The 27,995-nt window shown below is 41.5% G+C and overlaps 3 protein-coding genes across 5 annotated transcripts in view; 2 read left to right on the forward strand and 1 right to left on the reverse strand.

The window, feature by feature from the left end:
• The window catches only part of XYLB (xylulokinase), a 106,158-nt gene extending 94,948 nt beyond the window's left edge, over positions 1–11,210 (reverse strand). Inside the window, exon 1 of the mRNA XM_075082271.1 lies at positions 11,051–11,210. The gene's annotated coding sequence lies outside the window, so the exon portion shown is untranslated. The remainder of the gene's footprint in view (positions 1–11,050) is intronic.
• C2H9orf152 (chromosome 2 C9orf152 homolog) lies at positions 319–6,405 on the forward strand. Its single transcript, XM_075082278.1, has 2 exons — positions 319–547; positions 5,282–6,405. The coding sequence occupies exons 1-2, from the start codon at positions 319–321 to the stop codon at positions 5,851–5,853; spliced, it is 801 nt and encodes a 266-aa protein (XP_074938379.1). The 3' UTR covers positions 5,854–6,405.
• A 28-nt stretch (positions 11,211–11,238) lies between the features above and the next one.
• NUB1 (negative regulator of ubiquitin like proteins 1) lies at positions 11,239–27,914 on the forward strand. 3 transcript variants are annotated; one of them, XM_075082268.1, is made up of 16 exons: positions 11,291–11,365; positions 13,453–13,492; positions 14,795–14,914; positions 14,997–15,158; positions 17,195–17,253; positions 17,837–17,907; positions 18,770–18,952; positions 20,477–20,565; positions 21,944–22,050; positions 22,916–23,102; positions 23,452–23,559; positions 23,722–23,874; positions 24,844–24,990; positions 25,266–25,361; positions 26,102–26,294; positions 27,230–27,914. In XM_075082268.1, the coding sequence occupies exons 3-16, from the start codon at positions 14,798–14,800 to the stop codon at positions 27,391–27,393; spliced, it is 1,836 nt and encodes a 611-aa protein (XP_074938369.1). In that variant the 5' UTR covers positions 11,291–11,365; positions 13,453–13,492; positions 14,795–14,797; the 3' UTR covers positions 27,394–27,914. The 3 variants fall into 3 exon arrangements, with proteins under 3 accessions (XP_074938368.1, XP_074938369.1, XP_074938370.1); XM_075082267.1 differs by lacking the exon at positions 13,453–13,492 and having other exon boundaries at positions 11,239–11,365; positions 14,797–14,914; XM_075082269.1 differs by lacking the exons at positions 11,291–11,365; positions 13,453–13,492 and adding an exon at positions 11,597–11,959 and having other exon boundaries at positions 14,797–14,914.
• The last annotated feature ends 81 nt before the right edge of the window (positions 27,915–27,995 follow it).

Genomic DNA, 27,995 nt, shown 5'->3' on the forward strand with positions numbered 1-27,995 from the left:
CATTACTACATAAACCAGTATTACCCAGCCCTTTGTGCACCTGTGTTCAATGGGGTTTTACATTTCACTGTTTTTTTTGGCAAAGCTTCATATGCTCACTACCTTAAGTCAATATTAAATCCAACTATCCAGTTATAATCATGAACTCTGCATGCAGTAGCTCCAGACGCACTGCATTAGAACAAGCTGACTGAAAACCACAACTTCACAGTGAACCACGCAGCTTCTAAAAGAAGTCAGCATACATAAAAGAAAATTACTTCTTCATTTAGGAAGATTTCAGATGCTTCATACTCAATTTACTTCTTTGCCAACACAATGAAGAAAACGTCCTGCTTCTGCATGACTTTTTCTTCCTTGTTGGAACAGCTGGCGAAGGCTTACAAATACATGACTGGTATTTTTTTAGTGACTCATACCTCAGAGCAACAGGCTTCAGATCATGATAAGCAGCCAACCAAGATGGATGTAAGCTTACTTGAGGAGCAGTATGACCACATAAAACAGAAGCAAAAACTGCAGTCACACATTATTGTATTTAAAACAGGTATGCTTATATTTAAAAGAATTATAGGAAACAATGCAAATGTAGATGTATAGACTAATGCTTTAAATCTTGCATAACTCCTAGCTTTGTTCTTTTTATGCTCAGCTTCAACAGAGGTACAAAGCGAGTTCCTTTTCTGTCATTTTGGTTTTTCGTTCATTTCACTGAAAGGTGGTCTTATGCTTACATCAATTAGCTTCACGGCAGTGAAACACTTAAGGTGAATTTGAAACAGATGAATGTATTTGAGATAAGGTCAGTAAAGTAGAATTATAAACATAAACGGTAACTCTTACAGGAGCCACGTACTTCATGTCTACCATCAGTGTTCTTTTGCAATGTATCCTGTAACATTTTTGCTCTCTTGAATGCTTCTATTAGAACAAGCAAATCTGGGTCTTCTGCCTCTTTTTCCCTTCTTCTTTATCTGCGTAAAGAAATGTGTCCTACAAGACTACAGGAAGCAGTGGCAAATATCAAGTGACTAGTACAAGTTGGGGTTTTGTTAAAAAATAACTTATACTAAGAGTTATAGCGGGTAACTAAGATAGAAGCTTTGAACAATAGGTCCCATTTTGAAAGTGTTTTAATGGCATATTGCTTGGAAAGTACAGAAGTAGAAAAACAAGTAATGATATGTATCACTCATCTACCTGCTACGTCAGACAGATTTTATATAAGAAACTTCCAGATATTTTAAAGTTTTTAGTTAGACTGCTGCTTACAATACTACACTGATATATTTTCATCTACTTTCCAAGTTAAAGTGATATTGAGAACGCCAAGTCAATTAATGACATTGTCTTCTGAATTTAATTGCAATACGAAAAACATGCTTCATTCACCTCTCATAATAGGATTTAGCTCAACAAATGCAGAACTTAGTTTATTTCATTCCTTACATTTTCCTCTATATTTTTCAGCAGTTCTAGATTTTCTGTCAGATTATATCATCAAAACAAATTAAAAAGCACACAGTTATGAACTATAGAACAGTTTCTCTTCTTCAACATTCTTTCATCCAAATGGCTAGAAATTCTTATATTGAAATAATTTAAATCTCTGTGAGGAAGATACATATATATACTCACACAAGCTTATTTTATCAGGTATGAAAAGGCAACTAACTTGAAGACAAAAAGCCCATCTAATCAGCTACAGCAAAAATGTAAGTCAGTTAAAGAAAGAATGCAGACGTCTGTATTCAGATTAAATTCAAATGAAGCTTCAGATATAATGAATGTAATCAGAGCAGAATTTTTGCAAGGACACCATTTGAAGATTAGAGAAGAGACATAAGAAAGTAGGACTGCACAGTTTCTGGGAAGTTTAAAATTCAGTAGGGCTGGAAGTTCACATACAAATATTTCCATATACATACACATAACCCAAAACATTCACAAAACCACATAACCTACTGCACTGAACTTCTATCTTTAAACAACCTGTGTGGAAAGGATTAATATTACTGTTAAAAGGAGCTGAAGTTTGGGGGTTTTTTGTTATGCTGAGTTCTCAATGTCCTGAAAGTTGATCTTACACATTCCTGTGGAAGCTGGGAAAACCTATTGTGTAGCTCAGCACTTTGAACCTGTTATATGCATCAGTTTCCACGAGTATGTCAAGCAGAAATTAACACTGCTATATCGGGATAGCCCACTGCCCTACACTGCTTAAGTTAAGAGCTTAAACTACCCAGAAATTCCACCTAGTACCAAAAGGCTGTCCATGTACGTACTAGGACTTTGTACTGGCAGCAAATTGTTTCCCTGTCTAGGGGGTAAGATTATGGCTGGGCTGGGAATGGGACTACAACAACAGCACCACCACAACCCCACACATACATAACACAAACCTCAGAGACCAGACATAAAAACTTTGTGAGATTCAATCATAATGGAAGGAGGGCACCTTTAGTCCCTCGTGGTCTTAAAATCCCTGCCAAAGGTCTTTATTGTAACTAGTAAAACCCTAACTTGTTTCTGCCAGACAGACAAGCTGTCCTTCTGTGGTACCACAGGGATTTTGAGCACTTCAGGTTTATTGCACCACTGCTGGAATGTTAACTCCCAAGTTTCCTTGAGGACTTTTAGCTCTGTATGTCACTACCTGATTGCCAGAGTCACAAAATTGCGGACCTTTAAACAGAACTTAAGATTCTCTGACTTCTCTAGGTTTTTCACTGGTGGATTAGTAACCTGAAGAAGTCACCTGAAACCAACTTTCTTCTGTTCCTTCCCCAATACATACAGCCATGCTCATGCTTCTGCCCATTCCTGATTATTTGAGAACAAAGAGCACAAGATTTGAAAGTCACTAGCGAGGGGATAGTACAAAAGTGTATTCATTACTTATGGGCTAAGAAGCTGAAAAAACAGTATTTACTTTAGGAATTAAATGGGAGCATTCAGCAGAATAAACACTGGGGCTCTGACTGCAGAAATCTCTTCCAAGAATTTCCCAAGCTAACTTGAAACAAGATTAACTTTTGTCACCCCAGAACCTTAGAAGTATCTGTCTATAATGACAGCATATGAAAAAGGCCAAATGGTAAACATCCCTGCAACAAGGCCACTATGCACATTAAAAAAAAAAAAAAAAGAACAAAACAAACAAAAAACAAACAACAGACCAAATATCTGTCTAATTAAAGCTTTGTTTAGAAGCGTGGAGAGTGCTGAATGTGTGTTAATTTAACACACAGTGGTTCAGGACTCTCACATTTCTAGACGTTATTGCTCAATTTTGTGTGCCGCACCTGTAGCCAAGGAGTCAAATCAAACCTGAACTCAAAACCAGTCCAGACTATTAAAACTGGACTAGATGCATTACTTTGAATTCTCTGATCAACTCAAGCCAGATCACAATTCTTCTGATGACCTGTTCGTAAGGTTCAAGGTAAGTTAAGGTTCAAGATAAAACCTGATGTTGCCTATCAATGCCAGTTCAGCCAAGAGCGCAATTACGTCCACAAGAATATGCCAAGCTGCATCACCTCAGAGTTTCTCAGTTCGTTCTCTCACTTTTTCTCTCACATATGCAGAACGAGCAGAACACGAACAAGAATCTGCAGAACACAGTGGGATCTGTTTTGCGAGTGGACTTTTCGCAGCCACCCAAGCTTAGCTTTATCTTCTGGATAAAGTCCAGTCATAACTTTGATTCTCACTGTTCCATGATAGAGAACTATGTGTTCTTATCTCTATGGATGGCTTCACCCCAGGAAATTCTGTTAGCACACTTCAGCGTATAGACATAGCACAAACATATCCACACTTCTGAGCTCTGCATGCGCTTTAGTCTCCTTTCTCCTGGTAACACTGCAGGAGAGCAGATGATGTGAGCTGACAGAGTTCTCACTCCCAGAGCCATGCTGCAAAGCAGCTCTTATCAGATCAACCCTACGTGGCCAACCCAGGGAGCAGAAAAAAATCAGTGCTGGTGGTGTTGCTTCAGCAGTGGGAGCCAAAGACAGCAGTGAAAGCCCCTCCTTAGCCGAAGCCCTGTTGTACAGGTTCATTTACTGCAAGTAAATCAGCCAGGTCTGACATCTTCAAATAGTTCCTTATACAGATGGTATGAAAAGCAGTTACAAAGGGGGCGTTGTGCTGTTGTTTTTTTTAAAGGCAGCATCCTGTTTGAAGGAGCTTCAAATTCAGGGTTACAATACTTTTAAAAGGGCTATTTGAATATTCTGTTTCAGAATATCACCAGCACTCTTCTATGTCTACTTTTTTTCACTTTAATACGCTTCATAGCTCATACTGCAACGGACACAGTTCCTATAACCCAGCCCTGTAAATAAGGTCAGCATTCTGCACAACTCCTACTTTAAACTGTATTTAACTGAAGTGTATTTCATTAATACTTGCAATGTCAACAGCACTGTTTCTCCTTAGTGTAATGTTTCTATTTATAATAGTTCAATTTCTCTTCATTTTCATGGCAGAGAAAGCCAGTCATGTTCAGTAATTTGAGGGCTGCTACATGTAATTAGAGTAGCATTAGCATTTCTGTCCCTAATACCTTCTACATTTCTAACAGTAACTTTCATACTGACCATATCGTCTCTCACTTTTACAGCTACTCTATGCCATTCATGGAGCAAGCACATTTTAACTCTAAGCGATCATTCAGGCAACACTAGTGTGATAAGCCTCTTTATACCATTACAGTGGCTACAATAGCAAAATTGCAGTAAAATATTAAAATACAAGCCTATATGTTAATGATCCCTCATCAAGAAGAAAGAAATTCACAATTTGTTTCATCTAGAAGCGGTCACGGTATTTTTAAATTGTGAATACAAGCTTCAAACAGTATCAAACAGCACATTTTTGTCTTCCAAATCACAGCACCTGCCAACACATGGGGCAAGTCCCTGCTCACCTTAAGAATTTTTGCTTACAAGAAAATAATTACTGAAAGTCAATTCTCAGTCTGTGTTGTTAATGAGTCTTAAGAGTACTGGTTAGATCAATATTGACTTCATAAATCTCCATTCTTATTTGACCAACCCTAGGGTACCATTTATGTCCTCAAAACTGCAAAACCAAGCATGAAATATTTCTACTCCATAACCTGGCATCAGAGGAACTTGCACTACTCTCAGCCACAGATGGAAAGTACAGAGAAACTCATCTGTTAAAGCTCTTCCATTGAGTTTATGCCACAGAAATTATACCCTTAGTTTTTGCCACCACAGTAATGTGCATATATGAATTTCTCTTGTAGGTGAATATGAATCTGTTCTCCCAGAAACAACGGTCAATGCTGTTTTAATTAATAAAAAAATTAGTAGACCAAAGTCATTTAGAGAACATGTTCCTGTCAGAAAGGTCAAACTGGAGATGACCAGCAATAGCAACGTACAAGACAACTCACCATGGCGTACCCACCTGGGAATTCACCGCCTGGGGCAAGCCCCTTGTCAAGGGGTTACCTGGGATCTTTCCCACTGCAAGGACAGACCATGCAGTTTTGACAATCAGAGACCGATTTCAAAGGGAAACAGCACACTGCAACCCAAGGAGTCAGATGGAGCCAGTGAACTATCTGTGCTCAGTCATCTGGGAAGTTCAAGCATGTTGAACAGTTTCAGCAAAGAGAACGGCAGCAACTTTTCAAGCACCTGCCAAAAGCCTCCTCTGAAATCAGCCGCTTCAGCAGTCTGGACACATCAACATATTTCTTCTACAAAATGCATGCCAGACTGCAATAAACTGAACTTTTACCCTTTCCCTAATAAGAAAGGGCCAAGAATTTCTGAAGCAGCAAGAAGGCTTGGATTATATGTCTCACAATGAGGACATTCAGTAATAAATAAAACTTACTCAAAAACTTGACTAAAAACAGCAAAGTAGTCTTCCTAGTTACACTGATTGACCTGCTGAGGGTCTACTAATTTTATTAGCCAAGGAAGATCCTTACTATATGATCTGATGTTTTACAGTACAGTGTAAAATGAGATGTTCTCATGAACATGCTGGGCTGCAATGACAGATACTCACTTCTATTATCTGAGACATAAGAGCCATTTAATCTTTTTTTTTTCCTATTTTCAGATTAGTGATTTTAGAAACTAAGATTTTATCACAGAAATATTGGAAATATCTGAAAGAGCTATAACAAAGACTAGTAGAACTACTGATGAAGCAACTAGGCTAAATTTCAGTATGGTGATATTTGACAATAAACAAGTAACAAATGAAACAGTATTGAAGGTGATTGGTACACTTAGCGTATGATTTCATCATTCACTTTCCTCGAAAAAAAGATGTTCAAGATACTTTCTGATGTGTGTATTTTTAAGATCAATAAATAAAACCTCTGCTTGTTTCTATTGTCGTTTTAATGGGACTTAGCAAATGTCACCTTTGTCCTACATATAAATTCTATAATAACATATTGTTGGTTCCCATCTATCCCCAGTATTTCATCAGGAAACAGAAGTCTGAAATACTTACTTAGCTCCCCAATACCATATATCAACATTCCTTCCAGAAGTATAATGCAGTTTTCTGCTGTTACAGCTGTATATGCACAAAGGGGATACAACCATTTCAGCTACACAAATATAACTGTAGTAGTACAACTACTTTTTATAGATAGGGTTTAACATTTTCTCTCATGGCACAACTGCACCACAAACCTATGCAAGTTTTTAAAAGTGACTAGTTATTCCTGGTCTCCCCTCCTGCAAGATCTTTAGAAGAAGACCCTCTTTTGTGGGTGCTTTTCAATGACAAAAACATGATCTATGTATCACCCGCTTCTGGCTGCAAGTATTCAGACAGGGATCTTTCTCAAATGTAGGCTTCAGAAAAACTGGAGACATGAAATTTCTCCCCCTTTCATTTCAAGCTATACACCTGGCAACCACTGGCTCTTCTGAACTGTTCCATATCTACCTGAGCCCTGAAAGGACAGCAAAATGAGGATCAGGTGGACAGCCCACAAAGCCCTTCATGATCTGTGCAAACACACATCCCCAGTTACCACCATTGCCTCAAAACCACACCATCCACACACACAAAAAACGCGAGCAAAGAAAAAAAAGACGCCAAAGATGCTCAGCTGTGGTGTATGCCCTTCTAGACACAAACTCTTCTCAGCAAGAAAAATAAAACATCCCCTCATAAGACATCTTGAAAAAAGAGTTAATACCAATATGCAAATAAAATCCTGTTGTCAAAGAGATAGCAGTGTTATCATTTCTAAGAGAAACTACTATTTTCTTTGCATCCAACACAACTTCAAACCATTGATCCTTCATACAATTCCACTGACTTCTGTTGTCCTTTATGGAGGATACTATATCTGGAGATGTTTGCACAGGTCTGTCAGAGCCTGCACTTCCGCTGAAGGACATTCACAGCTGTAAGTGTACCACAGTACTTTGTTAGGTCCACAAAAATAGAAAAAAAAAAGAGGGAATGCAATGCTATTTTAATCCCTCTGGGCAAACATCATTTCCTCTACACCACTCCACAGTTTCAGACCCAAACTCTGTAGTGTCCCACACCAATCCAGCCACCACCAGCGGGTAGGTAGGCACCTTGTCTCCTGGAAGTGACAGTCCTTAAGACAGTGCCAAAAAGCACTAGCTAGTACCACTAATGATGAGTACACAACAGTAACTCCTCAAGAATTCACCATTCATCCTCAATAAAACAGCAGAATCATAGAATCATTTAGGTTGGAAGAGACATTTAAGATCATCAAGTCCAACTGTTAAGCTACCACTGCCAAGTCCCACCACTAAACCATGTCCCAAAGCACCACATCTACATGTGTCTTAAATCCCCCCATGGATGGTGACTCAGTACCTTCCCTGAGCAGCCTGTTCCAATGTTTGACAACCCTTTCAGTGAAAAAATTCTTCCTAAAATCTCATCTAAACCTCCCCTGGTGCAACTTGAGGCCATGTACTCTTGTCCTATCGCTTGTTACTTGGGAGGAGAAACCAACACCCTATCCACGCCAGTGAGGCCACATCTGGAGTGCTGCGTCCAGTTCTGGGCTCCCCAGTTCAAGACAGACAGGGAGCTACTGGAGAGAGTCCAGCAGAGAGCTACCAAGATGATCAGGGGACTGGAGCATCTCCCTTGTGAGGAAAGGCTGAGAGACCTGGGTTTGTTCAGCCTGGAGAAGAGAAGACTGAGCAGGGATCTCATCAATGCCTATAAATATCTGAAGGGTGGGTGTCAAGAGGATGGGGCCAGACTCTTTCCAGTGGTGCCAAATGACAGGCCAAGGGCAATGGGCACAAGTTGGAACACAGGAAGTTCGCCCTGAATATGAGGACAAACCCCTTCGCTGTGCAGGTGCTAGAGCAGGGGCACAGGCTGCCCAGAGAGGTTGTGGAGTCCCTTCCCTGAAGACATTCAAACCCCACCTGGACACGTTCCTGTGCCCCCTGCCCTGGGTGTGCCTGCTCCAGCAGGGGGTTGGACAAGATGAACTCCAGAGGTCCCTTCCAACCCCCACCATGCTGTGATCCTGTGATGTACTTAAAAAAAATTCATTGTCCTTTGATATGTGGTATATATTAGCTTTCTATTTACTTGTCTTGCTGATTTGTACTCCTGCCTATCATTATACTGGAGTGTTATTTTTGTTATATCTCCAAGTCTGTGGACCACAAGAGAACCAAATAAAGCTAAAGGAATAACTGAAAGAAAAATCCCATGTTAGCAAGAGGCCACTATTAAAACTATTAAAAAAAATAATTCACGATCATTTTGTCTAGCTACTTGCAGTGATGCACTTGACATTTCACCGAATGCAACTTCAACCTTTAAATCTTTTAAATCATTATCACAGAAAGTTTATAACCTTATCTAGCCGCTTACCTACTCTATAAACCCATTCAAACTAAATTAGCGATATTATTTTCTGCTAATATTTTAAAACTGATTTCAAAGTGCTTTGAATTAGTTATCTTAATTAAACATGGACCTTGAATACCTTGATTTAAAACTCAGCGCAGGTTTATGCATGGACTAACTCCTTTGTAAGCACTTTCATACAAACACTTTGTCCTTTCCTGAGGGTCCTCTAGCATATTACTGTGCCTTGTACCGACTGGAACTTATTTAGAATAGGCATTTTGCCTTCAGAGAGGTCTTTCAGTTTAATTCTCAAGGACATTATGGAAGAACAATTTCAGTAAATTTTGATTTGTTAGTGGATTAGTTTCAGTTTTAAGAAAAGTTGCTCTATTTACATTTCAAGAGACTGAAATATTACACAGGCACATTTTCTAACGATAAAATTATTTTTTTTCCTAAAGCAGCCATAGTAAAAATGAAACAGGAAAAACATGAGAGAAAAAATGAAACCTTCAAATATTAGAAAGCCCTAGCTCTCAAGGGCAACAGATTTTCAAAACCCTTTACTGTTAGCTTCTTCACATTTGGAGATCGTGGGACAGGAACTTTCGTCACTCTGTTGCCATAGCTTTAGCTAAGTTTCAAGCAATTAACTCAAGAGTAAACTTGTTTTTATGGCAATCTTATTTTATCAGTAAGCAAACTTGACTGATTTATGCACACAGGGAGCCCAGATTCTTGAAATTCTGGTTCAGTGTCTTGTTCAGAAGCTCACAATACCCCTGACGTTCCCATTTCCAAAGCTGCAGTATGCAGCACCCCCACCTAGCCTGCATGACTGCCTAAGTAAAATGTTTTACATAAAGACAGTCCTGGAAGCCCATCCATTCTGGAATAAATAATACTCCAGTGCAATGATTTCAGTCACACATCAGAGCAGTTAGAATAAAATCCCTTTGCTGTCGGGACAGCTGGTCACAGGAGTTAATTATTTCAGGTGTAACCCATTAAAAGAGCACTTATCTCTTTTACAGGCACCAAAATGATTGCAGGAGCAAGCCTCAACCCTTTGAGGGCCCCCCATACAAATGCAACATTGAGCAGCCTATATTGTACAGCCAAATGTCTGTGTAGCCGTATACCCTCTCCCACTCTAGGACATCATGGGGCCTAGAGGCGACACTCCAGCACCACCTCAGCTTGAGGTGGGGTTTAGTACCAGGTTTTACACACACACACCCCATGTATTCTTCCAGCCCAGTCTCCAAACCCAGGTTAAGTCTTAACAGACCCACAAGCAGGCAAGAACCTGCCCACCACCCCTGAAGGGGAAATGTAAGTGCACATATGAAAGCTCGCTCCAAACACTGCCCTCAAAGAGCACAGTGAAAAAAATCACACGTTGATCCTCCCCAACGCCTTTCAGAGCACCTCAGCCCTTTGGGAGATGCTCCCCCTCAGCCCCTTTCGCCTCACAAACGGAGGGGCTGCAGCTGAGGGGTGGCTGCCGTGCCCCCCACCTCCTCCAGGCCCAACCCCTCCTAGGTGTTATCCTGAAAAGCACATTCATTTGCTTGGTGTGCAAAACGCCAAACTACACACAGAGCACAGGTATTTAATTTAATTCTTTTTAGGACCAAGATGGGTGCTAGGTGGTAACTCCACAAAGCTAGCACACCATGCTGAGAAATGATTAGGCATTTATACAGTTAAATGTGTCAGTCACGGCTAATATTCACACCCCTCAGCTAATAATTGGTTAATTTCTTTCTCATTTCAACTAAAAGGTACAGCTCCCTTTAAATTTACCACATATACTCAGAGGGTAAGGGTCTTATTGGAGGGGTGTTCTGGCCTACAGGTGTGATTTTCAGCATTGTAATGAGGATAGTTCACCCAAAGGACACTTAGTTTTTGTTCTTATCCACACCCCAATTAGTTGTTCTCCTTGACTATACACTTTATCACCCAGTTCTCAGCACTTTCTGAGGGGGGATGCTTGCTTTTATCAGTCTCTCCGCTCTCTTCAAGGTTATAGTCATAACAAACACTTCCCTATCTCTCAGCTCCCTTCTCTGGCCTCCAAATTCTGTTTTGCAAGGCTCACATGTTCATTGTTATTAGTTAAAAGAAAATTCTATTTTCTTCAGGATCTTAAAGGGATACTCACTCAGGTAGCCCAGCACCTGAAAGACAACCACTACCACGACCCCGCCACGTCCCAGGGGACGAGCACGCCAGGCTAGCCTATACAGCAGCGACACACAACCAGCGAAGGCTTCGCCTCCAAGTGAGGGCAGGGTGCTAAGATGGCGGCTGGAGCGTGGCTTCACCCACGTGACCAGCACCCGTTTTTCCCCGCGCCTTCCGGGCTTCCGTAGGACCCTGCTGTTTCGCTGGCGGCCGGTGTGAAGCGCCGCGGGTCCCGCCCCTCGCGCCCATCCCGATCCCGCCTCCCGGAGGGCGAGCGGTGGCGGGTGCGCAGGTAAGCGCCTGTCTCCCCTCAGCGGGGGCGGTCCTGCCGGGGGCTGAGGGTAGTGAGGAGCGGCTGTCTGGGGGCCCGAGCTCCCCTCGAAGGCCGCCTGGGCCCTGAGGCCCGGCCTCGGTGGGTGCCCGAGGGCTGGAGGCGGCGGGAGCCCCGTCCCGGGGGTGTGCCGGGGGGCGCTGCTCCGCCCGCCCCCTCCCCGCCGTGTCCTCTCGGCCTGCTCGCCTCGTCGTTGCCTCCTCAGAAACGGGGGCTGGTGGCATCAGCTCCGCCGCCGCCGTGGGAAGCTCCCGCTGCGGTTGCCCGAGCGCTCCCCGGCCGCGGTGCTCTGGAGGCGCCTAGAAAGGGATGGCGGCTTGTGGCCGTGCCTAAACATCCCCTGTGACACCGGTGCCTGGTGGTCTCGGCGCTGTCGCGGCAGGGGAGAGGCTGGATGCGCACTTGAGGAGGCCCAAAGAAGCCCCCAGGCCCCAGGCTGGGACTGGCAACGTTCGGGTTTCCGTCCTCTCGTTGAGCTCCTGGCTCGTGGGGTTTTGTTGCTTCAGTCTCTTACATCCCTCCGTGGCTGAAGGAGGGGTTTCGTGGTTGCACCAGGTAGCTTTCCTCCTTGTTTTTAGGAAAAAATGATGTGTACTGCTTTGTTAGTAAACCACTCGGAGTCCTCTGTTCCTTCCCTCAAAGCTTTGGGTTTTGAACCTTATTTCTGTAATTGTTTTCTTTTATGTCACATATAAAACTGGCTTTAGAAAGTGACATTTTTAGTTACAGGAGCTCAGTCTTGCATTCAAAATGTTTACTCAAATTTATCTTGAGAAAGTCCCTTTAATCTCTTAACTGAAAGTGAAATTGTGTCAGGAGCGCTTCGGGTGTTGGCTGATGTAAAAATAAGTCCAGTGTTTATGCTAAGGATTCTCTTGCAATTTAGTTGTGGTGAAATAGGAACTTAAGATAAATGTTAGAAGTGTTACATATAAAATAATAGCTTTTGTGTCTGTGAAAGCACTTTTTTTTTTTAATAGAGGGTTGGAAAGAATAAGCTTAGTTGGAGACTCAGGTGGTATTTTCTGTTTTAATAGCTTAGTAAGAAATAAAAACATGGACGATGAGTTTATAAATGCTTCTTGTATTTACAATTCGTAGTCTTAAGTGTAGGTTACAATTTCAGATTTTTTTCCTGGGTGCTCCAAAGCCATGGATACCTTTTTTGTTTCTTAACGTTAAGTGGAATTATAGCTATAAAATGGTTCTTCAGTGTAACCTATCAGTGTGAAAATGATGGTTACAGGTTGTTCATGAGGATTTCGTGGCACGTTTTGGAAAAGGAGAAAGCTGAGTTAGTAATTTCAACACAGTCTTTTGAAAATTGAGCATGTTTGTTGCTTCCTGCTTTGTAAATGCCGTGTTTTGCCTTGGCGCTAAAATAATAACATCATCCCAGCAAGAAAAAGAATTTCTCTCCTAGTTTGGACAGACACTATGCAAATTATAGCAATTGAGCAGGAAGGATTGTTAAACTATCCACTTGCTCAGTCAATCCTTCTGACTCCTCTTTAGGAGAGACTATTGTCTCTGCAGCATTCAAAGGTTCTTTGTAGCTGGCTAAAGCTGGGGTTGAGGTAAGGCTTAACAGTAAACTTAGCACACATTTCATGTTTACCAGCGGTTTTTTTTTGCTCTCACGTAGTGTTTTTCTGTGCAAGGAACAGTCTTTGAAACTTGAAAAATGCATAGAAATATTTGATTCTTTTCTGTCCCCTTGTCTCCTGAGAGCAATGTGCTAATAAACAAGAATGAGAAAATGAAACCATTCTGAAAGAGAAGTATTAATCAAACTTGTATGCCAACCTTAGTGCATATATTGCAACATTTTAAATGCTTTTCTGTATAAATTAAAGGACGTCATCTTCCATATGATTCCCGGTTTCTAAGAGCCAAAAGTCTCCCATGCTTTAATATGCACATAAATTTTCTTTGGTTTTTTTTCTGTTGAGATCACTGCACCTGCCTTTGCTTGCCCTTTCTCTGCCTTCCCTGTTTTGTGTCTTGTCTTTGTTTTAGTTTTGTTGGGTTTTGTTTTCTTTTTTCAGGGGCATGCTGATCCACTCACAGTGATTGCTACTTTCTCTGAGCTGAATGAGAATAACTTGTGATGAATTCAGCCTAAACTTCTACCTGTGAGCCAGGGAGCTGCTCAGTTCAGCTATCTGTCATATTCTTCCCAGTGATAGATACTTTAATGCCTGGGGCAGATTTACAGTACGCTTCATCTCTGATCTCAGCCTCTGCACTTTATGTTGCTTGTGCTCTGTGCCTTTCTAGCTCTGCAGTGGGAAGAGCATCTCCTGGGCTATGAAAAGTGGCACGCTCTTACCCAATCTTTGTCAAAACAGAATTTTACAATACTATTTTATGATACTGTTAAACTCGTTTGCTTGAGAAATGGTTGAGACTGGGGAGGGGAGGCATAGCTCATTGTCTGCTCTTTGGACTCTAGCTGATCTCACTTTGCGGGAGGGCAGGGAGCTTTACCTTGTGGTCTTACGGTGGAGCTGGTGGTTCTGAGATGTTCCCTCCTGACACTTCTGTCCTAGAATCATCTAGGTTGGAAGCCTCTAAGATCATCAAGCCCAACCATTAAGCTACCACTGCCAAGTCCCACCACTAAACCATGTCCCAAAGCACCACATCTACACATGTTTTAAATATCCCCATGGACGATGACTCAACCCCTTCCGCAGGCAGCCTGTTCCAATGCTTGACAACCCTTTCCGTGAAGGAATTTTTCCTAATATCCAATCTAAACCGCTCCTGGTGCAGCTTGAGGCCATTTCCTCTCATTATATCTCTTCTTACTTGGGAGAAGAGACCAACACCCACCTTGCTACCTTCCTTTTTTCTTCCCCTCTCCTCCCATCCTGTTTCTTTTTTGTGCTTAGCTAGCAATAATTCATGTTCAACCATCCAGTGGCATAGACAGGCTGTTAAAGTAGGGAAGTGGAAGAAGCAGGAAGGCAGAGGTACAGCAAGGACATGTTTTAGAGGTGGGGTGGATTGAGCAGCCGTGTCCAGGGCAGGGCAGAAGAACTGAATCATGGATTTTGATGAATTGGCACCTTCTGCAATTCCAGCTTACATAAGGGTCAAGAAGAGGTTTAGTTTGTCTTGAATTGACAAGGCCCAACACAGAGGCTTCTAATTACCCCTGCTCCAATCCAGGTTTCACCCCCTTTCCGACTTTTTATAATAGTTTGGACTCAGTTTCCCCTCCCCACCAAAATGCATGGAATGCATTTTATACTCAGCTTTTTTTATGCAGAATTCCAAAATGTCCCTTAGGCTTATTGAAAAAGTACAATATCTTAGTACAGGAAAGCTATATTAAAATATTATTTTTCTTTCTTTTCCTTTCTCATTGTTTGGTTTTTTTTAAGAATGGCACAGAAGAAATATTTAATAGCAAAACTGACAAGTTGCCTAAGAGAAGAGAAAATTCAGCTATGGAAACCACCATATACAAATGAAAAAAAAGAAGCTGGTAAAGAGATGAAGGTAAATAATATCTGAGTTGATGTCATGCATCTTCCATGTGGTACTGCTGGCGCATTTACCCATTTGCTTGTCGTTTCCTTAGGAGCTTGTACAAAGATACTCAACCAAGCTGAATATCAATGAGAACGATACAGAAAATATGCTTGAAGAAATACGGTGTAAAGCAATTGAGCGTGGAACAGGAAATGAAAATTTTAAAGTGACTGGGATTGCGAGACTTGATATATATCTGCCTCGTAGAAAAGTAAGTGACATTGCGGAAAAGTCAGGATAAGTAGCTTAGCTTTGATGGCCTTTTGAGTTCCCGATATGTACCTAGTGCAAATATTTTAACTTCAACTTTTTCACCTCTTTGGTATGAGATCTGTGTTAGGTATATAAAATATGGGGGGAGGGGGAGTTATAGTGTATTTCAGTTTCTCAGGTATGTGGGAATATCATGGCAGAGGAATGTAGTATTGGGAGATCAGTAAATCGCAGGATTTCATGAGAAATTATCTTTCATTTAAGAAAAGTAGATTTAAGTGTTCAGTTTGATTCCTTGTGATGTAACTGTTCATATTAGCCGTAAAGAGCAGATTTATTTCTTCATCTGTAGAATGCAGGAGGTTGAGTTAGCATATGAATATCACTATATTACCAGAGCTCTTGGTTGAACGGCAGCTTTAATTTTAAAAAAATTTCTCTAAGTGCAATAACCAAATTGAACTTGGTGTCATCTCAGGCCATGTATGGCTGATGACATTGAAAAGAACTCGTTTTGCTTTTAACTGTGGCAGTGTGTTCTTACAGTGATGGCATTATTCTTGTGTAACTATTCCAGCCCAGGCAGCTAACTAAACTTACTTCAGAATAGGTGCGTCCAGTGTTTGAACTTGGAAGTGAGAAGCAGGATTTTCTCTTGTGATGGTACTCATCTGTTCTCTTCCAAGTCAGGCTCCTAAAAGCATCACAAAGATAGAACTGAATTAAGCCTTGCCCTTTTAAAGCCAGGCTTCAACCTCTGTTTTCATGCATAAAATATGCCAGAATAATGATGTGAATCTAAGTAAATCAGTGCCAGACTGGTCACCATACCAGATTCTGCGTCTACCTCGCACTAGTCAGCTAAACACAGGTAGGGGACAGGCTGGCTGCTGTTTGATGGACGTCTGTACTGTCAGGCTGTTAGCATTGGCTCTGGTGCAGTTTAGCCCAGACCCCCTGGTATCCTGCTGAGCAAGGCCCAGGCACGGTGGGAGGGCTGACACGGGCCAGCGACTGATCTCCCATGGCACTTTGGATACAGCTGCTCTGCTTTGAAGGTTGAGAGGATTCAACCACAAGGATGTGAAATGTGCTATGCAGGTTGGTCACAGGACAGAGCAGGCCCTTGATGAGGTTCTCACTAATACAGAGCCTCTTAACTGGGAATATTTCACCCTTAAAAACAGTCTCTAGAAAGCACAACAGCAGTCTCCACTCACTTCCTAGTTTTGATCAAGTGTAGGAGCAGCATCTTCCCCGATGCTCTGTCTTCATCCTCTCTGATAACAGTGAAAGGGAAGTTCTTCATTTAGGTGCACTTCAAGGTTGTAGTCGCCTCACCAGCAGCAGAAGTGAATGTTCACTCTGGAAAAGGGCGATGCTGGGTTTAGGTTTGGTTTGATTTTTTTTCTGGGAAAAATCTTACATAGTAACCGATGCTTCAGAGGACTTTTTTTTAACTGAATACTCGTAAAAACGCAACACACAATCATAATCGTTCTCTCTTCTGTAGTGAAAAGTAATTACCAAGGAATGTGACGGGCTAAAAGATAGAAGGTGTTAAGTGATTGCTGTTCAGTTAAAACAAACACATAATTTTATAATTCCTCTTTAAAATGCTACTGGGCATAGGGGAATTAATTAATTGAAAATTCTAGTTTATCTAATCTGGGACCACAGGCACTAATAGGAATTAATCATAATTTAGCCAGTCACAGGTGAATGGCATAATTACAAAGCAGAATTAAGATTGGAAGTGCATAATTAAATTAGTCACTTAAAATTGTTTGCTTCTGAATTTAGATTTATCAAATTCTGAATATTCTGCTGTTATAATGTTTACTTTTAGCAAGTACAAGACTGCCTACCTGGAGATTACTAATATGTATGCCCAGCCATAACCCTGTTAACATTATTATTATTAGAAAAAGAAATTGTAGTTGTTGTAAAACAATTAAGAAAATGTCAAAAGTATCTGATAGCATGTTTTTGTCCTTCCATCCTCTTTTCCACCTCAAAATATAATCGCTACAGAGCAGAAAGATCCAACTGGAAATTAACCTGTTCGCTACAGGCAAGGAGCTCAGATCACAGTAAGTGTAATTACCCTTGGTTCTTCTCTAATGAGATAGCATACTGTCGTGCGGTACCTAAAAACAAACAAAAGACAAGCAGAGCACACTCTGTTAGATTTAAGCTTTTTGTTAGCATGTACATTTGTTCAGTATGTCTGACTAGGATGTCCAGTGTCCCTGTACGGGAGTTCTTCAAAGTGAGCAGCTGTGGTTTAACAGGCAGAAGCTGGGAAGTTGCAGCTGTGGAAGAGAGTTCTCTAAATCCCCAGCAAGTACCTGAGAAGGCCCTAATGATCAGTATCCCAGATCTGTAACTGGGCAGGTCTTCTGAACATTGAACACTAGCTTCTCTTTCTTTCGTGTTTTTTAAGCCTAATGAAATCAGATTCTTTTCTGTTTTGCTTCTTCCCTTTCTATATCCCAGATTTTCCCCATATGGTATACAAAGCTTTCTGATGATGTTATTTTACTTCTAGCAGCCTTTTATAGCAAAAATTTTAAGCCAGTTACGAGCATACGTATTTTTAAATTTTATCGCTATTCTAACAGAAATACTGTGTAGCCGAACAAATATATATTCATGGGTGAAATTATTTTACAGGATAGCACAGGAACATGCCTTGAAAGAAAATGCTATCAAAATAATCATAAATAAGAAGCAGCTTGACCTGGGTATGTATCTGTAGCTGAGTGTACTTTTATGATAATTTTCTAGTTTACCGAGTCTCAGAAGAAAAATTTCTTGCAACTCTGTTAGTTTCAGAAATTCCTAAGGAATAGCAGTTCTGTTTGTCAGGTTCTGCTCTACAAGAAATGTAACAAATTATAACGATCAAAATTCTTAGATAGAATCAGAGCAATTATAGGAATCCTGTAATGTTGAAACACTGAAAATGCATATTTAAGAGAAACCGTAAATTTTCTCAAAAACCCATATTGTCATACTGCGTAACAGCACATGTAAAACCTTTTTTTAATGCTTTACACATGTTCAACTTGTCAGATGTGTGTTGGGAAGTGATGGCAACAGCTTTCTCTATTGATGGCCTGAGCACCTGACATCTTTATTTACCTTAGAATGTGTCAGAATTAGAGCCATGGACTTGACGATAGCAACTGAGATTCAGTTCTGAGTTCCTCTGTACCGTTACTGTTGTGGTGTAGGATCCTGGACGTGTTGTTCCAATTTTTGCCTGAAGATCGAAGAACTGAAATAGAAACAATCATATTTTTTTGAATGTTTTGAAAAAAGCAATCAAAGAAACATACCAGTCACTTAAAAAGCGCTTTTAAGATGCAAGTCTGATTTTAATTTCTGAGTTTCTGCTGAATATGTCAGTGATTGGCAGGGGTTTTAACTGAGTTCTTGGGTCTAGTAATTACTGTAGTTCTTTAGTAGAGTACCAATAAGGCAAGGGGCTGTTTGGGTTGTTTTGTCTGTGGGTGTTGTTCCCCTCCCCGATGGCAATACAGTGTAAAAGGTCTCTCTTCACAAAGAGTATTTGGATTGTATTCATCATACTGCATTTTGCAGGCAAAACCCTTGAAGGCCAGGGTGTAACACACAACGCAAAAGTGATGGTGCTTCAGCTGGAACAGAGTGATGAGGAAACTAAAAGAAAGGTTCAGGAAGAAGAACTTCAATGCAGGAAAGAAAAAGAAATAAAGGACAAGATGCAAAGAACTAAGAAGGGTTTGGAAATTCTAGCAGAGAGAGGTAAGGCAGGGTGTTGGGGGTTTTGGGAGAGCTGGAAGTGGAGATGGGCATTCATTAATTCTTGTGCATCAAAAATTATCTTCAGTGGACTTTCAACATAGAAGAGGGCCTGTACCATGGCTGGGTTTCAGGTTATACTTTTCTAGGTTTCTACCTACTTGAAAACTGGATTTTAGGTTGACTAAAACTTCCTCATCTACTCCAACTCTTCTTACACAACTAGAATCCTAGAAAACGTTTGGCACTTTGAGAAGGATATGATATGAATCAGTTGTTACTTAACTGGCCCTTGACGGTTAAGGGACTGACAACTCTTGAGAACAGGCTTTAAATTTATTGCAGACATAAGCACAGTGCAATAATGTATTATAAGTCGTTACACACTTTTTTGTAGTTGACCTCGGATATGGCTGTGTGTAACCATGGTTTCATTGTGCAGAACAGCTCACTTGTCATTCTCATGTGTAACGTGGCTGTTCTGGTCTCGTTGCATTTGATGTTTATTGCTGGCAACTGTGGATTCAGTTAAAGGGATATAGTCAATTTAACAGTAATTTTTCAAAAGGAGGTTGTGTTTGTGAACTGCATAGCTAGACAGTGAGTTTAAATCATTTCTGTATTTTCTTGTTTCAAAAATGCACAAATGAGAAACTGTGAAACTGAGAATGTAATGAATCCCTGCCAAATGCAAAAATACCTGAAAAAAGCTTCTTTTAAGGGTCAGTGACAGCCTGTTTCTTACTATAATATCAGATTTTGAACAAATGAAAGAAGTGATTCCTTTTATGGATTTAAGGGGTAATTTAGCCCTAGATCCTGGGTAGGGCCTCGTTAAAGTATTTACCGCTACCTGTCAGTTACAGCACAATGACAGAGCAGAGAATGGAGTTCGTAATGGGCTCGCGGGCTGAAGGTTCTGTGTGAAGCGGAAAAAGGATTGAACAACCCTTTTGTTTCATCTGAGAAAAATTGCAGAGCAGAGGCTTTTAATCTCAGCAAGCTCCTGCTCAACTGTCTTTTGTTTATGAGAAAAGCATCTTTTCATTTTAAATCAGATGGAAGTGAAAACAAAATTGATAGTTTGGTTATAAGCATTAAAGATGTGGGGAAAGGAAAATACTGAGCTATGTTTTTCCTCAATTTTATCAACTGTGCTCAGTCTTATTTTACTTCTATGCTTTATTTGATAAAGCATTTCAAATACTATATCGTGTAAAATGTAGGTGTTTTGTCTTCTGCAAAAAAATTCTTTACAATCCATGTAACTTCTAATGTTGTGTCTAAATTTCTGGGTGAACAGGGCCTTTCCCTTAGTGACCTCTCTAAAAGTTCCTCATGTTTGTCTGATAAGGGCCATGTTTGGTAGGTCTCTCCCAAACACAGACACAGCCTTTATAAGTAAATCTGATTTTTTTTGTTGATGTTTACCTTTTTGGTTTAACCATGTACTTATTGACTTACTCTTGCAACAGCAGAGTTACTCAGTGATACTTAAAACTCAAACTGCCTTTTCTTCTCTTTCAGAGGAGTACTTGGATCCAGATTCTGTTCCATACCTAGATATAGCTAATCAGACTGGAAGGTCAATTGAGATTCCTCCTCAAGCTAAAAAAGTAGGTAAAAGTATCTTACAAAGCTTCTAAGACAACTCTGTAAAGCTTGATTCATGAAGCAGTTCAAATATGGGATTGAAATTCAGTTGGCTTTTTGGGGATGTAACCCTGGGTCCACTAGATGTTTGCTTAATAGAAATAATTCTGAAACAAAATTTAAGTAGACCTCTACAACTGGGAACACTTCAGTCATCTGGAGACGGCCCTCTCATTGTAGGGCTAATCTTGCACCGAACCCTCTGTGGTCCAGCTCTTATTTTTGTGTTTTAAGATGAGCTTTAACTTTGTTATATCCTAGCACTGATTTTAAATTTTGGGTGCCCCAGAACAGCATGAAAATAACTTGTTCATTAGGCCTCAGTTTCAGTTGGAAGCTCAATGAGTGTTGAAATCTTTTGCACTGTGATTCCTCTCAAATTTAAATTCATTTGCCTTTCAACAAAGTTCCACATTCTCAACTGAAAATATCTTTGGGTGTATGGATTGGATTACAGTAGGAGTGACATACCTGATGTTGGCTGCTGAAGCAGAAGAATAGTGATAGATGCTATCTTTTAAGATGGCTGAAGATAAATAAAAATCTTTACAAGTACTTGGAATTACATCCAGTAAGGAAAAAAAATACCTTAGGAAGAAATGCGCAGGCCCCAGAGCGTGCCGACTGCTGCCCTCCCTCTTCTGAGGCACGCTGTGTTTTCTGCATCATCTGGAGTTCCTGGATGACTGGAATAACAAACTGTCCACTCTCACAATGCGTGCTGTCCTGATGAAGTACTGAAAGTAGTAATTCACCTGAAGAGTTAAAGCATCAAATGTTCAAGTGCACAGGATTTCATCATTATTAAACGTGGGTGAGAAGAAATATTGCGGGTTGTTTGTGTGCAGAAATATTATTTACATTTCCATTTGTCATACTGCAGGAGCTAGAGTGTTTTCCTGCCATGTTCAACACTTAATTTTCAGTTCTGAGGTTTTGCAGGAGGTGAATCGTTGGGTTTTACAAGATAGTTGTAATAGCAAAGCAAAAGAAATTTGATGCTCTTGGGAAGTGTAGCACCCAGAAAAATGCCTAGCTTTCTGTCGCTCATTATTGAAAATCTGGGGTTGCAATCGTAAAATAAGCTTGGTGCAATGTTTCATGTGTCAGTAACATCCGTTGCTTTTAATTAGACAATGTCTAACACTAGTAGATGGGAGAAAAGTATGAAGCGATGTGAAATAGTGCTGCCCTTACAGAACTGATCCAGTGGTGGCGTTCTAGGAAGAGCAAGGGCTCTAGTGGGTTACCTGGATTATTTCTTTTTAGTTACAGAAGTGAGCTGGGGAGGTGCAAAAAAAAAAAAAAAAAAAACCAACAACTCTCAATCTGTGTTTCTAGGCGCTTGTGCTGGCAATGGGTTATCATGAGAAGGGCAGAGCATTAATGAAGAAGAAAGAATATGAAATAGCCCTGCCATATTTGTTGGATGCTGATAAACACTTCTGGTAAGAACCTTTTTGAGCCCTTGTGTCTCTCTTTACTGTTAATCAAATACAGGAGCAGTATTCTCTCTACCTGTGCATATAAATCAGAGCCTCTTTGCTGGGGATTACAGCACACACCCTCTGCAGATGGGAAACAGCAGACAAAGGCTCTGACTTCCGGTAACAGGTGGCTTCGTGCAGAACACCTGAAATAGATGCTGCCACTGGGCAATTTAATCTTTCATATCAACGTAAACAGAAACTGTCAATATTCATGTATTAGGCTATAAATTGCATTGGCTTGAGAGACAGTTACAGATACTCTTGCAATTGCTCCTGTGAAGTAATAACTTCTTGTAAAAGGTGGAGCAGATAGCTGAGGTCAGTAATAATACCAGGGTTTCTGCAGGTAAACTACTTCCCTGTCAGCAGTCAGAGCCTGAAATTGCTCTTTTGAGATTCCCCAAAGTAATGTTGTGCCCATCTGTTTCTCATCTGTGCGCACACGCAGGGAGACTGGCACAGGGCTCGGCATGTTCACATGCACTAAGGAAGACAGTTTCTCTCTCCCCCCAGAGATTACACAGGGTTTAATTCTATTCTGCTTTTAAATAGATTCTGTCTTAAATAGTAACAAAATAAGTTATGACTACTGTAATTCTTTGAGATACAGTGTTATCATTAGTGCCCTGTGTATTACTGAATGTAATGGGAGATCAGCTCTTTATTAAAGTTCCACTGACACCAGTTTGCTACCTCGAATACGAAGCGGGTCCTTTCTTAGATACCTGATCATGCGTATTTCTAGCATGTTGTTTCATCAGTGTTAAAGTGCAGAAAACTTAACCTCTCCCAAAAACCCCAAAAGAATTGTTTTATTTTCCAGTGAGTGTAGCGCAGAACTGCTGAACACCGTTGATAATTACGCAGTGCTGCAGCTGGATATAGTGTGGTGCTACTTTCGCCTGGAGCAGCTGGACTGCCTGGATGATGCAGAGAAAAAGCTGTCCACAGCGCATAGATGCTTCCAGAGGTGCTATGGGGAGAACCATGAAAGACTTATTGATATCAAAGTATGCTGGTTTTGATTTAATTAGGGTGGCTTTTTCTTTCTACGTATATTCAGTTATTGTTCAAGTATTACAAGACTGGCTTCTGGAAGTTTAAAGCCTGTAATCTAGTTGTGCAGTCGTCAGCAGTGAAAGCATTGGGCCTGACACAAAGGTCATGGCAAACGTGCATTTACATGCACAGACATCATCAGCGTGTTAGATCGATACTTCAGCCACATACAAAGCATCACATATTAGCGGCTATGTCGTCTTTAAATGTGTAAAGTGTTCTGTTGGTAATGAATTGATGTTCTACCATATGCTTCTACCCGTGTGCCCCTTCCCCTCCCTTGTTTAAACAATTCTTTAGGGAAGCTACGGTCGTGAGAAGGTTTTATTTCTACGGCTTTACCTCCTTCAAGGGATAGGACACTATCACAGTGGCAGGGAAAAGGAGGCGGCTGAGTACATTCAGAAGGTAGGACACCGTTAGGTAAAACTTTTGAGCTGTTTGCACTAGCTCCTGCGTTTAGGCTCTGTCTTGCACCTTCTCCCTGTTTTGCTTCCTCAGGAAAATGGGGAGATGTTTCTTTGTTAGTGACAGTGCAAGTGGTACAATTTTTTTCCTTCCTATACGCAGGCATCTCGTTTATATGAAGAGCTGTCCATAGATCCTGATAAAGTTTATCGCCTGTCACTCCTGGGATTCTCCGAACAGGAAGCCCGCCTTGCCCTGCGAGCGTGCCATGGGAATGTGGAGCACGCTGCCAACCTTATCACCAACAGGAGAGAGGTATGGTGCAGTGAAAGAATTAAATCGAGGATCGTATTAGTTGGGGTGTCCATGAGATCACGTCTTTTGTGACTAGTGCAACATGGTGCTAAATTAAGGACTTCGACTATGCTGCTTTGGTACTGTTAGCGTCACAAACAGTTTGACATCTGTTGCCGCAAGTTGGAAACCAAAACTTAACACAACAGGGGAAGCTCTGTCCCAAAACAGATGGGGCAAGAGAGCCAAAGACCTGCGGTTGTACTGCAGAAGTGCATAGGAAGACTTTGCACCAGCGTTTGCTAGTCAGCAATGCTCCATATAGGAACAAACCCACCACGATGGAGCTCTTGCCCCTGGGCGTGGCTGGTGTGAAAGACAAGAGGCTGCACAACGAAGTGCTACAAGGGTAACTGTGAAGCTACACCCTAGTATGGCTTTGGGCTTGGAAGATCTGGGAGGGGAGAAAGATTTTTTTTTTTTTTTTTTTTTAATGCTGAAGTAAAAAAGCTAAAATGAAGTGAAGAGAGTGTCATCCAGGTCTGAAGTACGTTTGGTAAGCTGAGGTGGTACTTCTGGACTTCAGACAGCAGCATGTAGATGGAAAAGTCAAATGGCTGAGAGAAGGGCTGAACAGAACTTGTTGGCTACATGCCCAGTTCTGACTGTATGTCCTTGGCAAGTCTCGTCTGCAGGTCCATCTGCCAAACGGGTTTATCACTTACCGCACAGGGCCTATAATAGCTGTGACAGCACAGGATCCGATCCGCAGAGACCGCGGAGCGGAAGTACGGCAACAGTGCTCCCTCATGGAAATGCAACTTTATTTAGTAACAAGTGTCTGGCAGCACAGGCTGTATTAAAAAAAAAATTCCCTTTTCCTCAACATATTCAAACTCAAAGAAGTAAATCCAAGAAACCCTGTGTGCGTAAGGGAAGGCTGAAGCATCCCCATGCGCAGAGAGCTTTGTAATGGCTGTGTTCTTGCAGGAAAAGGCACAGATAAGGAGGGAGGAGAGAGCTAAGAGAAGGCAGCGACTGGAAGACATAAACACCTTGAAAAGTATGGGCTATTCAGAGAGAGCTGCTCAAGTAGCTCTTCATAATACACAAGGAAACCTGGACCAAGCCTTTAAGGTAAGTGATTTTCAAGAGTAGTGCTTCTGTGCAAAAATCCCTTGTCTGCTTTTTTTATTTATTGTGTAGCAGAGTGTTATCTTCTGTAGTCTAGATTTGTCCGTTCATAGCTACGTCCTCTGAACTGTAATGACTGAACTTCCACTTCCTGACCCAAGGATATCCTGTGACTTGGCTGAGGGTTGCTTCTACCCACTACTGGGCTAAATGCATGTCCTGCCGAGGACTGTTATATTTGTATTTCTCTATTCTGATCCCTCTCTGTTTTATTGTAGTTTATTCTCGACAATCCAGAGTTACTGTTGGAAGATGATGATGATGATCCTGCGGCCGTGGACCAGTTCCAGGTTTCCCAGGAAAGTATTGATCATGTAAGTTAGACTTTTTGCTTTCTTAGGAGTTGGTAGTCTTTGTGTTTGAAGGTGTAATTCAGAAACACCAGGTATTCCTTAAGCAAACTGTACAAATTTTCTTTGACCACGTCACTCAGCTGTCACACTTCCGCTGTCTGGCATCTGCCTCTCTCAGTGAGGTCACGCTTAGGCTACGATGTAACCCGTGTGTACTTCCTGCCCTTTACACCAACCTGTCATGCACCGCTGCAGAGCAAGTCTGTGCACTCTAACGCTCTATCCCAAAAAAGACAGCAAATGAGAAATTCCTTCAAGTGTCTAAACATGGCAGTGAACAAGGGAAAGAGCTGGAGTGCATCTTTCTCATCGCAGGCTGTCTGAAAAACTCCTCCGCAGTTAGTGTGGCTCCGTAGTCAGTGTCAGATAGGCAAGAACACTGTATTGCCTAGAAAAAGTAAGTAGCACATGCTCGCTCCTGATAACACTGCAGTGCTTTGAAGTTTCTTTTTGAAAAACAGAAAAAGAATTGGTCTGCTGTTAAACAAGAGGCTCTTGATTCTGCTTCACATCCCCATTTCTTTAATTGGTTTACTGGAACAGTTAACAACAGTGCAGTGACGAGTCAGTGTCCTGGAATTCCTGGCATGCAGCGCTTTCCTCTGCGAGAGGGATGACTGTCAGATTCCTGTCAGATCCTGGTGCTGGATGAGCTTGCATTTCTCCAGACTTCTCTTTTTATTTTTTCCCCACTCCTGTAGCTGATGTACATGGGTTTCAGCCGTGAGTCGGCAGAGCAAGCTTTAAAGGTCTTCAAAGGCAACATCCACGTAGCTTCCCAAACCCTTGCTCATTATGGGGGAGTTCTTCCTGCTTCACTGCAGCTGTCTTCAGAAGGGTCCAGTCCATCAGAAGAATCGGCTTCATCAAAAGACTCACCTACAGACTCTGCAGGTAAGAAACGCTGCATACAGCATGCAGAGGAGAGGGAAGGGGGAAGGCTGTTGGCTTCTGTACAAAACGATTAAGTGATTATTTCTGCTTAAATACCGGCCAAGGGCCGCGAGTAATGCCCCAGACTACTTTTATTAGTAACGTAGTTACAGGCAGGGCATCCGTTACCCCGGATAAGCTATAGCCCCGCAGTCGGTGACAGCCACGTACGGAACCGTAGGGGTTGGCCACAGGGAGTGCGTGAGATGGATGCGTCCCAGGAGAAAGGGGTAACCCTTTGGAGGCGTTCTGGGAAGGGCTGGGAGGAAACGGCTGCAGAGTGGGCCATGGCTTTGGCACGCCAGGCAGGGGGCCTCGGCTGTCTGCGTCCGTCCTTCCCCGGCGAGGAACATGTGGCCCTCTCTAGCCCACAAGCAATTCTAGCTTCTCCTGCCTGACTGGACTTGTTCTATTGAAAAAGAAACCAACCTCTCCCTACCTGTACTCCTTCAGAGAGCAAGTACTAAGTTGCTGGAGCATCTTCCTGGCACCTGCTGCTGATAACGATGATTTTTTGGCTTGCTAATGGCCAAAGTTTATTCCAAACCTGTGCTATACAGTCAGCTGATTTGACCACGTACTTCTTCCTTGTACCCCTTATGTGGTAGAATTGTAATTGATACTTGCCGTTTAGCAAAAACTTGTGTGTTGTTTCTCTCCCTCTCTCCCTCCACCCCATTGTTTGTCAGAGCTGTAGCGATCCCCGCTGTACAGCGAAGGGCTTTCCTACAGCTTTAAATTATAGGCCGAAAAAATTGCCGTATCCTGCAATATCCTTTGCTGAGCTGCTTTAACGGAGGTAGTTTTACAGTAACGGATTTGCGGAGCAGTCACGCAGGTGAAAGAGGGAAAGTACCAACTTCTCTGAATTCACTGCTGCTTTTCTTTGCTGAAAGGTTCTTCGGGTTCACCGACAGATGAAGACATGGAGACTGATGCAGTCAATGAAATCCTAGAGGATATTCCTGAACATGAAGAGGATTATCTGGATTTAACGCTGGAGGAAGAGGAACAGATCATTCATGAATACTTATCCTATATACAAGTACCACAGCATTAAATCCCATTGCATCTACTTCAGTTCTGTGTATTTACCTTGACAAATTGAGTTCAGATTATAAATGCACCTTCAGCTTATCTCTTACTAAATGCCTCGGATTCAGTTAAACTATAGGTGGAACACTTAATTCCTGCTTATTTATAAATCTGCTTAAAGCCTACATTTGTGATACATTGTAATTTATCGTCATAGCAGAAGAATAGAAACATTTATTTTCAGAAGAAAATTTAATAGAACTAAACTATATTTTTATTGTGAAATAAGTTAATTCACTTAGTATTCAAGTAAAGAAGCATTTCTATACCATTTTAAAATACCAGCTTTAAAAAAAAAAAGTTTGTAAATCAGAAACGAAGTTCCTGAGGTTATGGAGGTATCCACTTACAAACTGTTCTCCTTTTCTTCTGAAAGATTTCTAAGGGTCACTTATGTATCTGTTGTGCATGGATCCCTACTGTGTTCTGCTTGTCACTTCATGCGGGTGTCACACAGGCAATAAAGGTAACTACGTGCTGCTTCGGCTTTTATCTCCCATGCTTTGGTTTTAAAAACCAGGAGGAGCTACCTGGCAGGGCCGTGACCTGTGGAGTGGTGTTGCCCTT

This window comes from Phalacrocorax aristotelis, chromosome 2, assembly GCF_949628215.1.
Source record: "Phalacrocorax aristotelis chromosome 2, bGulAri2.1, whole genome shotgun sequence".
NCBI classification, from domain to species: Eukaryota; Metazoa; Chordata; class Aves; order Suliformes; family Phalacrocoracidae; genus Phalacrocorax; species Phalacrocorax aristotelis.

Excerpts from the sequence above, each read along its gene's own strand:
- C2H9orf152 (XM_075082278.1), top strand. The coding sequence starts at position 319 with ATGAAGAAAACGTCCTGCTTCTGCATGACTTTTTCTTCCTTGTTGGAA. Across the intron at positions 548-5,281 it reads CATTATTGTATTTAAAACAG|GTGAATATGAATCTGTTCTC; the intron begins GTATGCTTATAT and ends TTTCTCTTGTAG.
- NUB1 (XM_075082267.1), top strand. The coding sequence starts at position 14,798 with ATGGCACAGAAGAAATATTTAATAGCAAAACTGACAAGTTGCCTAAGA. Across the intron at positions 22,051-22,915 it reads GATGCTGATAAACACTTCTG|TGAGTGTAGCGCAGAACTGC; the intron begins GTAAGAACCTTT and ends TTTATTTTCCAG. Across the intron at positions 23,875-24,843 it reads TTATCACCAACAGGAGAGAG|GAAAAGGCACAGATAAGGAG; the intron begins GTATGGTGCAGT and ends GTGTTCTTGCAG.